Consider the following 14,189-nt stretch of genomic DNA (forward strand, 5'->3'; position numbering starts at 1 on the left):
ATTCTTATATTCATGATTTTTTGAATTAGCCTGGTTAAAAATATCTAGACAATTAAATGTTACTGTTCTTTCAGCCATAAAAACAAAAGTCAATCATCTCAAGATACAAGAACAACAAAATGGGATGTAATTGAAAAAGATATATCGTGGACAACAAGCGAATCTAGTGAATCAGTTGAAAGTTTTGGTAATTTGTACAAACAGAAAGACAATGACTACAAGGAAACGAAAAAACTTCGTATAACGAAAAACAAATCTGAGATAACAAAAATAACAAAACACAAAGTTAACTCTAGCAAAACATTTACTTTTAAACATGACAACAGAAGATTGGCTGACAAAACAATTACACAATCTGAGTTTGGAAACACAGCTTCTAAATTACCAACAAGTGAAATACGACTAAATAAAACTAGCAATTATATTTCAAATGTGACTAAAACAATTAAAACTACACTAATTTCAAATTTTAATAAATCAGAAGGCATACGCAAAAGTACTATTCAATATATTAAAGCTAAAGTTAGAAGTTCAAGACTAAATCACGTTGATAACTTTACAACAAAAGTAATCGAATATTTTAATAAAACGAGTGAAAATATAACAAAAGAGGACGAATATGATTCTTTTAAAAGTAGTTTATCTTTTGATATAAATAATTATATAAAGAATTCTGATATTCAAGGTATAAAAGATGTCGAGAAAAAGAATGAAATTGAAAGAAAAATGAAAGAAGATTTAAATGAGTTGTTCGCTTTGCCAGCCACTAATACTTCTACTACAGATTCGTATACGGATATTTTCAAAGATTTAGAAGATGAATTTGGTTTAAGATGAATTGTCAGAATAAATAAAATAAACAATAAATTATTGGTATTATTTTAAACATAAAATGTATGTATAACCTATCAACCTTTAACGCGATCAGATGATTTGATATAATATAATAATAATAATAATAATTTTATTTCAGACAAAGTCCATACAATTAAACAGCAGAATACAAACATAATTAAGAAACAGAGAAAAAACCAAAATTAAACATAGGAAAATAATAAAACATAGGATAATTATATCAAAATACACACAAATATACAATATTTAGTAATCGATTAAATAGAATTCATGTCAATAATTTATTAATGTCAATAATAAGCAAAGTCAACCTATTAAATTAAATAATTAATTAACAAACAAAAAAAAAGAAAAATAATAATAATTTTTAATACATTCAGAAATTATTTAAAACACAATACGATGTCAAATACATAAAAGAACAAGAAGTCACCCTTTTCCTATTACTACGCACATCAACCTATGTTGGATCGGACAATCCGTGCGTGAAGCAATCATCCTGAGGATGCCATTGCTGCTGTCTCTCAACCGTCTTAATAATGACCCAACCTTTTTACGAATTAGTGCATCGTATCCATCCGTATGGGTTTCGGCAAACATAAGCGACGCGGAGCAATGTGGAGGCAGCCGCAGTAGCATCCTAAAGATGTTGTTATATTGAACACGCAGGACTCTGGCGGCCCGACGGGTATAACTCACCCATAGACTGCTCGCGTACAACGATTGGCAATATGCCTTAAACAAAGTTATTTTTACTGGCACGGAGCATCGAGCGAATCTACGGGCTATCATATTCCCTCGGACCGCCAGAGTCCTACTCTCACGTTCCAGATCCTCGTCGTCGGTCAAACTATCTGTCACAATGTGCCCTAGATACCTAAAACTGTTTACCCGCTGCAGCTCTACATCGTATAATGTAATCGGAGGAACACAGACTGGCACGTATACACCAGATTTACCCTTGAAAACAAGAATTTTGCTTTTTTTTGCGTTATATGTCAGTCCATGCTCCCGCGCATACGATGCACAAATGTTCAGCAACCTGCGAATAGCACCCACCGTTGGTCCCAGCAGCACCATATCGTCCGCGTAACTAATATTATTGACACATACGTTGTCGATATAACAACCGGTATGAGTGCTGCTGAGCTCACCGATCAGCTCATTTATGTACAGGTTGAATAACAAAGGAGAGGTCAGTCCGCCCTGCCTGACGCCGCACTCCATACCGTATGGCTCGGATAGAACCCCATCCCACCTCACCTGGTTCCGCTGGCAGCGATACTATTCCTGAAACAGCGATACTACCTCCACTGGCACACCCGCATCGCCCAGCTTCCCCCAAAGCTTATCATATAGGACAGTGTCAAAAGCTTTTGACAAGTCCAGAAAACACGCGTATATCGGCGTTTTCCTATCCGTATAATACTGTACAGCCTGCTTAAGACACAATATAGCACTTTCAGTAGAAAGCCCACTTCGAAAACCAAACTGAGCTTCATGCAGCTTTATGTGCTTCATGAGAATGTCATTAAGCAGGCCATCCAGCACCTTGGCCATAATGTTGGCAAGTGAGATGGGACGGTAGTTATTTCTATCCGAGACATCCCCAGTTCTGTTCTTAATAATAGGAACTACTATAGTTTTAGTAAGTTCCTCTGGTAAGTAACCGTGACAAAGACAAAGATTGTAAAATTGAGATAGGACGTGTGGCAGGCAGACCCCAGCGTGCCTAAGATGCTCGATGCTGAGACCATCGCATCCAGGAGATTTACCTCCACTCATACCACTGATAACGCGACTAACCTCCTTCGCTGTAAACCTAACCCTAACCTGACTGCCAATACTCCCAGCACCACACGATCGAGACATATCTGTCTTATGCTGCGGTAACACCCTAAAATGTTCACTAAACATATTAGCAATCATATGCTTGTCACTAATACCATCCACGCACACAGGAAGGCCAGGCTTTTGGCTCATATTTCCCGTCACTTTCCAGAACTGTTTGAAATTGTTAGCAGAGTGAAGGGAAGCAAGTGCATCCATTTTAAATTGCACCTGCCTATCTTGGCACAACTTCAGCTTCTGCTTAAACGATTTACTACTTTTCTTCATATCAACATATGTCTGACCCGTATTCGGTTTTCCCGCTTCCACCCAGGTCAAAAACCTCAACCTGGCCTCTCTGTGGTAATATGCAACATATTTGTTCCAACCCGCAACGTAACCACCCCTCCTTCGTACCCTCACCACCTTACACGAGGCTGTTGCTGCAGCGGATAATATAGTAACCAGTCTCAGGTACATATTTCTTATTAATAATTTGTGCTCAGCATTAACACAAGTTCCATCGCAACAATAACTCATTTCGCCCGGGATATCAATTTCTCGTAGTTGCTCATGACATATTTTACTATATCTACGGACTTGTTCGTCAGTATGTTCCCCCCATACAACCCCACTGAATACCCCTGTAGAGACCATCGTGTGCCTATACGGCACTAGATCCAAGTCACAATCTATTATAAGTGGGAAATGATCAGACCATTGCACGTCATACTCGACTTGTACATTAACTATTGTGGACAACGCTGCATTCGTGACAACGCAATGATCCAACCACCTCACACAACCATGGGCCTCACTAATAAAAGTATACGTGTCATCTTTCATAAGATTAAGGTCCACACAAGTCCACGTCTGGTCATCACAAAACTCCAATAAATGTCTACAAAACAGTTCATTAGGATGTGCATTGAAGTCACCCAACATATAAACTACCGAACAGTCACTGTTTTCTTCAATAATTGCACTGATTGAACTTAAACACTGAGTGAAAGTATGCAGGTTATCGGGACAATCAGTAGGCATATAAACGCTAAATAACATAAAAGACATACCACTAGCTTGTATTTTCACTGCAGACAAGCGAGCATCACCACAATCTATAACTGACACTGATCGAAAAGCACTCTTTCTCCATAAGATAGCAACGCCACCGTAAGGCCTGCCCGTAAGGAGGCCTGCTGAGGCGTCCATCGCAGATGTTCCCGTGCTGCCAAACTCCTTATTAATGCCCTCTAGCTCTGGCAACTCATGAGGAAAGAGCCACGTCTCTTGCAAAGCTATGATGTCCGCTTTGTTACAAAGATCTCTTATTCCATCAAAAGATCTTTTCAGAGATTTACAATTAAATGAAATAAATTTCGCATTTCCCTTTCTATCCATTGCTGGTCTCTTCTATATGATGCCTCTCTGCCAATCGTTGTTGATGGCTTTCATTTTTACCAGTCATATGAACGAAGCGCCTGAAAGATATTCCCATAGGCCACATACTGTTGTCAAGATATACAGGGTGTCCGGTAAAGAGTACGACAAAAAAAAGGGGGAGGTAGATGAAAGGCTGACCTACAACATATTAAAAAATAGCCCTAGTAAAAGTTTCACCGTTTTTAAGATATTAATTTTTTTGTACTTTTTTGGAAAAAGACATTTTCTTATCTTTTTTTTGTTGCTGTGCCTAAAAAACACTACATATTGTTTTTATTTTTATGTCAAATACTCTCAAGCGGTTGATTTATTATTTCATATATCATTTTCGGTAGACACAGTCATGGAACGTCGACAAAAGGAATTAATACTTTGTATTTTAGTTTTTGAAAATTGATTTACTCAACTTTGGTCTCCAGCCCTGAAAAAAAAATGTACTAGACTGCTACTGCCTATTGTAGAAATAAATTACCTGTTTTATTCGGAATTTAGAAAGGTATAACAATCGTACCTATTTTCAAAAGTAAAAAAGTTAGAGCATTTTTACTGCCGTAAGGGAGAGTTTACGAATAACGAGTAAATTTGATCAATAATTTAATTTCAATGTTTAGCAGTGTTATTACTGAAAACTTAAGTCAATTTAAGATTTCTTTGAGATTTAAGATAACATTTAATGTATTTTTGTTATTTTCGGTATTAAAAGTAATGAATTAAACGGTATATTACTCAAATGAATCAGTGCGCAGTGAATGTGCTCAAAAGAGTTTAGGTAACTAAAAGAAAAGTTAAATAAAACACACATTTAAGACAGGCAAACACTTTATAACAAATACTAAATATCAGTAACATTTAATAAGTGTTCAAATTGGTGGCCCCCACACTGATACAGACTCTGCACCTTTTTAAAAATTGTCGTTTTAATTTTCTAAGATTTAATGTTGAAATTTCTTGAGCAGCTGTAAATATTTGCTCACACGAAGACGTCTCGCTGGAGTTGCGGCGTACGTTGTGGTACCAACACGATGGCTGCCCTGCACACTACGGCCGTCAAGTGAGAACACATTTAGATCAATAGTACCCACGCCGATGGATTGGCCGATCGGGCGCAATAGAGTGGCCCCCACGATCGCCCCCTAAATCCCCTTGTTTTTTTTTACTGGGGCTGCTTAAAAGATAAAATTTATAATAAAACAAACAGAACGAAGAGCACTTATGAGCAAATATTTACAGCTGCTCAAGAAATTTCAACATTAAATCTTAGAAAATTAAAACGACAATTTTTAAAAAGGTGCAGAGTCTGTATCAGTGTGGGGGCCACCAATTTGAACACTTATTAAATGTTACTGATATTTAGTATTTGTTATAAAGTGTTTGCCTGTCTTAAATGTGTGTTTTATTTAACTTTTCTTTTAGTTACCTAAACTCTTTTGAGCACATTCACTGCGCACTGATTCATTTGAGTAATATACCGTTTAATTCATTACTTTTAATACCGAAAATAACAAAAATACATTAAATGTTATCTTAAATCTCAAAGAAATCTTAAATTGACTTAAGTTTTCAGTAATAACACTGCTAAACATTGAAATTAAATTATTGATCAAATTTACTCGTTATTCGTAAACTCTCCCTTACGGCAGTAAAAATGCTCTAACTTTTTTACTTTTGAAAATAGGTACGATTGTTATACCTTTCTAAATTCCGAATAAAACAGGTAATTTATTTCTACAATAGGCAGTAGCAGTCTAGTACATTTTTTTTTCAGGGCTGGAGACCAAAGTTGAGTAAATCAATTTTCAAAAACTAAAATACAAAGTATTAATTCCTTTTGTCGACGTTCCATGACTGTGTCTACCGAAAATGATATATGAAATAATAAATCAACCGCTTGAGAGTATTTGACATAAAAATAAAAACAATATGTAGTGTTTTTTAGGCACAGCAACAAAAAAAAGATAAGAAAATGTCTTTTTCCAAAAAAGTACAAAAAAATTAATATCTTAAAAACGGTGAAACTTTTACTAGGGCTATTTTTTAATATGTTGTAGGTCAGCCTTTCATCTACCTCCCCCTTTTTTTTGTCGTACTCTTTACCGGACACCCTGTATATGTAAATTTACTTTGCTTACATATATTTTAAAAGCGCTGTAATTACGTTCGCGAGCCATTTTAATCCTAATAGGAACCACTTTTTCTTCAGTTCTGGTGAAGATATACTCAGCTACATCCTCCTCCGACACATCCTTGTGTACATTAGTGATAAACAGGGGTATCTTAGTATCTGCTGGCTTAAATTGGCTGGTGTAGTAAAAATTTTTTTTAGATATCTTTTGTGATGGGTAAGGTAGCATAATCTCTCAAGGAAGGAAGGTAGCGTCGCCAACGTCTTTTTGATATGGATTATGGGAAACCAGAACTAAGGTAAGCATTTTGCTGACCTCACACTCATTATTAACACAATACACCCTCAGGTTTTTTGGTTTCCTTACTCACAAGAAAAATTGTTCCTTGACACTAGTATGAGCAAGCTGATCTCTGGAAACTTTGTCGTCTGTAAAGGTAGCATTCGGATCAAGACGACCGCGACGCGAGACCGCGACTCGAGACCGCGACCGGCGACCGCGACCCACTGCTTTATATGAATTAATAGGAAGTGCTGACGGATGCAAGCAACCGAGTCGCGCGACGTGTGGGCGTGGCCTGCCGGCGACTTGCGTCGCGCGACTCGGTCGCTCACAAGGCAGTGCCGTGGCGCGACAGATGCAAAATGGCCGTGTTTTCTTCGCACGAAGACGAAATTTTAATAGAATTATTAAAGCAGCCCTCTTCTTCTCGCGACGTAAACAATGTATCGATTTTCATCCTTTTTTTCGGAATTAGAGCACATAATAAAAGAAGCATATCATCGTCTTCTTCTTCTTCGTCTTCTAATAACTGTCGAATAAATCTTTTTCTGTTCATAGTTAAAACGCGTCGTGATGGAATACAACCGTTTAGTTTAGTAACTGCAAGCATACTGAGTTTCGTATGGGTCGCACGACTCGTGTCGCGTAGATTCGTAGGTAGCTGTCGTCCTGCGACCTGCGACTGGTTGCCGGTCGCGGTCTCGAGTCGCGGTCTCGCGTCGCGGTCGTCTTGATCCGAATGCTACCTTTAAGAAAAAGGTATTTTTCTAGTCGGTTTGCATCAAATTTTGAGAAAGATATTTCGTATTGAACTGTAGCTCAATTTTTTTTTTAATTTTTTTGTTTACATTCCCAATGCACAAAAAGCCATCACAAACATTGATTTATAAAAAACCCATTAAAAACTTAATTGTATATTGTTGTTGGATATTTTTAAAATTCAAACAATAATATAACATATGGCAACTTTATTTTGCAATGAATAATAATTGAATTTAATAATTTAGTTTCTGGCAACTCTGATCGTAGTGATATTGTTTTTGACACGCCTTTGCGATTGTTCTACAGTTTTTATTACTTTTTCACTTGTATTAATAATTATTTTAACGTTGTGTGTGATTTTGAGTGTAAATTATAGTAATTAGTTAAGTGCATCCGCGTAATTAAGTTTAAAAACATCGCTACAATCCTCTTTATCAGGTAAATTCTTCAATAATAAATGTCAATATAATACACGACCGAACGAAGAAGTCACTTTATTCCGTATTATATATTAAATATTTTGTGATTTTTAAATATACACCGTAATATCTAATCATTTATTTGTTTTGTGTAATATGTTTGGGATTTCAAAATTGTTTTTAGTGTCTTAAACAAGGAATCATCAATTGTATAACATTTATTTCAAGAACAATTGGTGTATTTCAAATTTGCTTATAGCGTTCTCACTTCATACTTGAGTCTTTATTGAGTGACTCATAATACTTTCACGAGATTTACCTAACGTAGCCTGAACGTGTTATATAGGCTACATCATATCTTTTCTGTTATTATTACAGTAATTTTAGGTAGAGCAACAGTCTTTTCAATATCAGTGAAATATTTTTTTTTCTTTTTATTAAATTTGTACTTCCATAAATCTTGATAAATAGTGAAGTCAGTCTTGTCAATGTCCCAACTGAAGAACAGACACTCAACGAACATTGAAGCATCTACTCTGATACTGGCAATTCTGCAATGGAGCTAAAGCCAAAGAAGAAGAAGAATTATTACAATATTTATCGACAAATAAAACTTAGTAAATAATTGTGTTTAAATTTTTTATACACCAGACATTATCCTGTTTTGCAAACATTTTGCTTAAATAGAAAAAATCTACAACCTAGCCATAAATGATACTCATCGACCTTTGGAAAGAGACAATCAGCTAATTTCAATCATTAATATACATTAAAAAATCAAAATCAAAAACAATTTTATTTAAATAGGCTTCAAAAGCACCTTCGAATTGTCATTTTACAAATTAAAATTTTATTAGTATAAAAATAAGTGACGCTATAACCGATTCGGAGTGTACATTCATCAGAGAAAAATCAGCAAGATACTCCGTAGTTACTATTTTGAAAATAATATTGCGTTATTTATGGCCGGCTACTGTAGAGTAATCAGAAAGACTCTGTTGTTATTTACTTGGAAACTTTGTATGCTTTTTCTCATACTAGTATGTTAAGCCTACTCTTAAAATAAGTTATGTTTCAAAGTCATTATAGGATGTATTGATCTAATTACTATAACCATACTAATTATATGTGCTACGCTTGTAACTGTAACTCAATGCTTAAATTATGATCGACCCCTTTGGGGTCATTCAAGTATTACGTAAACACCGAGGGGGGATAGACGGGTCTTTGATTTGCTTATTTTTGATGACATGGGCTGGGGGTCTAGATGGTGATTACTTCACTGATATTTCGACACCAGCAATTTATAGTAAGCTAACTCTTAAAAGTGAACTTTACAATAGAGGCTTATAAAAGGGAAAAACGTGATACCTTTTATATTAATTAAGAAACTTATTTGAAATTTGGTATCTTTAATAATTAATATATTTATTGCAATTTCACAATTTTTTTATTACATATAAAAACACTTTTTATCAAGCTCGCATTAAAAAAACAAACTTATCGAGAAGTCGAATTGGCGTAGTATAAATTGTTGGTGTCGATTTATTTATTATTTCTAAATAGATTAAGGTTTTACTGACTTTCGCTGAAAAAGGAGGGTGGTTAAAAATTACAAAATTCTACTTACTTGAAGGGGTCACCTTTACACCGTTGGCGGTAACTCTGCCATTCGATCCAGAGATATTGTGGGTTTGTTTCGCGTCTGAATCTGTTTGTATTTACTCGAGGACTTGAGAATTGTATGTGTATACTTAACATTTTTTTTTTACAGCTTAAATGGCAACCATGACGGACCCCTACGGTACGACCGGGCAGTTGACCCTCAAATGGGATCCGAAGAACCTGGAGATACGTACCATGTCGGTGGAGAGGACTCTGGAACCGCTGGTTCTGCAAGTTACAACACTTGTGAACAGCAAGGATAAGTCCGCTAAGAAGAAGCGACGTGAGTTGACTCTAATATTTTTATTTTAAAGTCGATCGTAGTTTTCTACAATGAGGTGGTGATGGTGATGGTGATGGTGATGGTGATGGTGAAATATATTATATAAATAGCTGCTATTTATCTTACAGCTGGCAAATCCAAACGCGCCAGTGCATTAGTGGCAACCGTAGAAAGAGCGACTGAGATCTTCATAGAACGAGGGCAGACTATAGCCTACGAGAACCCAGATATTACCCAGGAGATGTTGGCCGCCGTGGAGGAGGTCAGGAAGGCTGGTGAGTTGGTTTAGTATCGTAAAATTATAGTTAAGTTTTATTGGTAGTCTGGTTTGAGCTACTTCACATTGGGATTTTGGATCACAAAGTTCGGGTCTGTTCCTATATGAAGTACTTTCGGACTTTTGGGCAGGTGTCGCTTCATATCAGACATTTTATTTACTACATCGTACGTCAGATACTATTGTCGACAATTCCAAAGTAAACGAAATTCTACGTGACATTGACGAAATCATCTGTGCTCATTTGGCACTATTGAAAGCCATTTTAACCTGAAGAAGAAGAAAACAAATTCACAGATGACTTAGAAGTTTTTGAAGTAAAACTTTACGAATACCAGACTTGGGGAGTAAGCTTGTGAATGGGTGACGAGAGCGTTACGAAAGGTGTGATCGGGCGAGGCGAACGATGTAAGAGAGAGAGGTGCGAGCACACATTTTCTTTCTCTAAGATATACAGGTATATCTAAGACAATACAGGCCCATTGCTAAAGCCTCACTTCAGTCGTGTGGTCTAAAGTGCACTCGTTTTTTTTTTTTTTTTCAATATATCTTGGTCGATTAACAAAGTTACGGGTCACGCAACCATTAGACCACGTCTAACAAGTTTCCCCGTTTTTTTTTTTTTTTTTTTTTTTTTTTTTTTTTTTTTTTTTTTTTTTTTTTTTTTTTTTTTTTTCCAATACATCTTGGTCGATTAACAAAGTTACGGGTCACGCAACCATTAGGCCGCCTCTAACAAGTTTCCCTCGCTACCCAGGCGCGGCGATGAGCCTGGCTGCGCGCGAGTTCTCCGAGGAGCCGTGTGCGTCGTCCGTTCGTTCGGGAATGGTGCGCGCGGCGCGCGGCCTGCTGTCCGCCGTCACGCGCCTGCTCATCCTGGCCGACATGGTGGACGTGCACCTGCTGCTGTCCAACCTGCGGACCGTGAGTACCGGGGGGTACAGTCTATAGCTCTCGGAGGAGCCGTGCGCTCGGGCACGGTGCGGCCTGCTGTCCGCCGTCACGCGCCTGCTCATCCTGGCCGACATGGTGGACGTGCACCTGCTGCTGTCCAACCTGCAGACCGTGAGTACCGAGGGGGGGGGGGGGGGCTGCTGGCCATAGGCCTCTTTCCTCGTGATAGGAGAGCTTAGTCCACCGCGCTGCTCCACTGCGAGTTAGCGGATATCTTATATCTCTATATCATCTCTACTATAAGTAACGATATCTATCAGGTGTACATGATAACAACCGGACCGACAGCTTAACGTGCTGTCCGGGGCACGGCGGGGAGACCCACAAAAACTAACATCCGGAACAGAAATAAATATTTGTATAAACACATACCCAACGAGCGGGAATTGAACCCACGACCTGTGTTTACACGGCACACGCACCATTACACCAGATCGGTCGTCATGCTGACTTCAGTCAAAGTCATAAATCAGTAAAAAAAAGTACACGTAAAACATATCCAAAAGACTTTAGAATCATGTCGATACGTTCCAGGTGGAGAACGACCTCGACAAGCTGAAGTCAGCGTCCTCCCAATCGGAGTTACTGGAGTCGGCGCGCCAGTTTGGTCGCTCTGCCAATGAATTGGCGTCCCAGGCAGCTCGTCGGCAGCGGGAGCTCAAGGAACCTCGGATGAAGGACGAGCTGGCCGCTGCGCGCGCCGTTCTGAAGAAACACTCAACCATGCTACTCACCGCCTCCAAGGTACCCTTCATCTCTGTCATTGATCTTATTGTACAGCCGAAAATATACGAAAATATTTGTACGAATACAAAAATCTATCCCGAGCGGGAATCGAACCCGCTAACTGTCGGTGTTTTAGGCGCCCACACGCACTGCTACACCAGAGCGGTTGTTAGCCACTGACCTTGTATATCAAATATTCCTCGACCTACGTTAAAACGAAACATCACATTGCCATATGGCCATACATGGCCCAATATGTCGGAGCAAGGACAAAAATGTTGCAAAAACGAGGAACATGTACACGTTTCCTTAGCTTATCGTATGAGATAATATGGCAAAAGCTTCACGTGAGGTGTGTCCCCCCCCCCCCCCCCGCAGGTGTACGTGCGCCACCCCGAGCTGGCGGCCGCGAAGGCGAACCGCGACTTCGTGCTCCGCGCCGTGTGCTCCGCCGTCGACACCATCGCGGCCGTGGCGCGGGGCCGCGCGCTGCCGCCTACCGGTAACACTCACTGCCACTATGAACACACTCACTGCCGCTGTGAATACACCGCCGCTATGAACACACACACTGTCACTGTGAACACTCACTGCCGCTGTGAACACACTCACTGTCGCTGTGAACACACTCACTGCCGCTGTGAACACACTCACTGCCGCTGTGAACAATAACTGCCGCTGTGAACACACTGCCGCTGTGAATACACCGCCGCTCTGAACACACCGCCGCTATGAACACACACACTGTCACTGTGAACACTCACTGCCGCTGTGAACACACTCACTGTCGCTGTGAACACACTCACTGCCGCTGTGAACACACTCACTGCCGCTGTGAACAATAACTGCCGCTGTGAACACACTGCCGCTGTGAACACACTCACTGCCGCTGTGAATACACCGCCGCTCTGAACACACCGCCGCTATGAACACACACACTGTCACTGTGAACACTCACTGCCGCTGTGAACACACTCACTGTCGCTGTGAACACACTCACTGCCGCTGTGAACACACTCACTGCCGCTGTGAACAATAACTGCCGCTGTGAACACACTGCCGCTGTGAACACACTCACTGCCGCTGTGAATACACCGCCGCTCTGAACACACCGCCGCTATGAACACACACACTGTCACTGTGAACACTCACTGCCGCTGAGAACACACTCACTGCCGCTGTGAACACACTCACTGCCGCTGTGAACAATAACTGCCACTGTGAACACACTGCCGCTGTGAACACACTCACTGCCGCTGTGAATACACCGCCGCTCTGAACACACCGCCGCTATGAACACACACACTGTCACTGTGAACACTCACTGCCGCTGTGAACACACTCACTGCCGCTGTGAACACACTCACTGCCGCTGTGAACAATAACTGCCACTGTGAACACACTGCCGCTGTGAACACACTCACTGCCGCTGTGAACACACTCACTGCCGCTGTGAACACACTCACTGCCGCTGTGAACAATAACTGCCACTGTGAACACACTGCCGCTGTGAACACACTCACCGCCGCTATGAACACACACACTGTCACTGTGAACACTCACTGCCGCTGTGAACACACTCACCGCCGCTGTGAACACACACTGACGCTGTGAACACACTCACTGCCGCTGTGAACAATAACTGCCACTGTGAATACACTAACTGGCACTGTGAACACACTGACTGCCACTATAACCTGAAAAATAGGCTATATTTTATTTCGATATATATATAATTTTTATATTCAAGGAAAAAATAAAGCTGTACGAAGTTCGCCAGGTTGGCAAGTAAAATTATAAGTAATTATTTTAATTGCAGGTACGAATCGAGTTCCTGTCGAAGGACCCGGCGAGTTGGCTCAAGCCCTTGACGATTTCGATGTGAGTTTTAATCACTTTTCATTTCTGTAACATTCGTTAAAGCTGTTTTTGAAACTTCATACGTATTGGCTGCATCGACTCCTGTTGAAAAATACAGTTGTACGTTTTATTCGTATAAATGTTAAGTTATTTAATTAAAAAAAAAAACTAATTCCGTTTTTTTTTTAAGTGAAAACTTTTTGGCGCACCACACATACATTTTTTCATAGTTAGTTAGGCTGATCCGTCACGCTCTAAGGTGAAAGGCTCGATCGGGTGAACTCGGGAGCGCCGAGTGTACCCGAGCGAGTAAGATACAGTCGGCTGCTCTTCGCTGTTGTGTCGCTGTGTTTAGTATATTCACAAGGAAGTTTTCACTTCTGCCGTGCGGTCTTGGCACACACTGTATTTTTTTATTCTAAAATTTATACAATATCTGCATTATATCTATATTATCTTCTTTTTTTTTAAATCGATATTTATGTAAAAGCGTTTGTCATCACTTCTCAGGAACGTATGGTGATGGAGCCGCTCGCGTACTCGGAGCTCCGCACGAGACCGTCTCTGGAGGAACGCCTCGAGTCCATCATTTCGGGTGCAGCCCTCATGGCCGACAGCTCCTGTACTAGGTGAGAGCACTAGACTGGCACAGTATCGGTAAACTATCGGTACTTTATCGGTACAGTGTTGATATACTACCGGCGCAGTAT

General features: G+C 39.9%; 3 protein-coding genes across 3 annotated transcripts in view; 1 reads left to right on the top strand and 2 right to left on the bottom strand.

The window, feature by feature from the left end:
* Positions 1–1,284: 1,284 nt before the first annotated feature.
* Positions 1,285–2,082, bottom strand: LOC123666123. The gene has a single exon (XM_045600330.1). It carries the CDS (start codon positions 2,080–2,082, stop codon positions 1,285–1,287), a length of 798 nt encoding a protein of 265 aa, XP_045456286.1.
* A 57-nt stretch (positions 2,083–2,139) lies between these two features.
* On the bottom strand, positions 2,140–4,086 carry LOC123666124. The gene has a single exon (XM_045600331.1). The coding sequence runs from the start codon at positions 4,084–4,086 to the stop codon at positions 2,140–2,142; it is 1,947 nt and encodes a 648-aa protein (XP_045456287.1).
* Positions 4,087–9,493: 5,407 nt separating this feature from the next.
* The window catches only part of LOC123665871 (catenin alpha), an 80,585-nt gene continuing 75,889 nt past the window's right edge, over positions 9,494–14,189 (top strand). Inside the window, exons 1-7 of the mRNA XM_045600104.1 lie at positions 9,494–9,662; positions 9,791–9,937; positions 10,697–10,863; positions 11,428–11,637; positions 11,998–12,121; positions 13,439–13,500; positions 13,990–14,108. Coding sequence (XP_045456060.1) covers positions 9,494–9,662; positions 9,791–9,937; positions 10,697–10,863; positions 11,428–11,637; positions 11,998–12,121; positions 13,439–13,500; positions 13,990–14,108 — 998 coding nt within the window. The remainder of the gene's footprint in view (positions 9,663–9,790; positions 9,938–10,696; positions 10,864–11,427; positions 11,638–11,997; positions 12,122–13,438; positions 13,501–13,989; positions 14,109–14,189) is intronic.

The sequence above is a fragment of the Melitaea cinxia genome, chromosome 25 (assembly GCF_905220565.1).
Source record: "Melitaea cinxia chromosome 25, ilMelCinx1.1, whole genome shotgun sequence".
Classification (NCBI taxonomy): Eukaryota; Metazoa; Arthropoda; class Insecta; order Lepidoptera; family Nymphalidae; genus Melitaea; species Melitaea cinxia.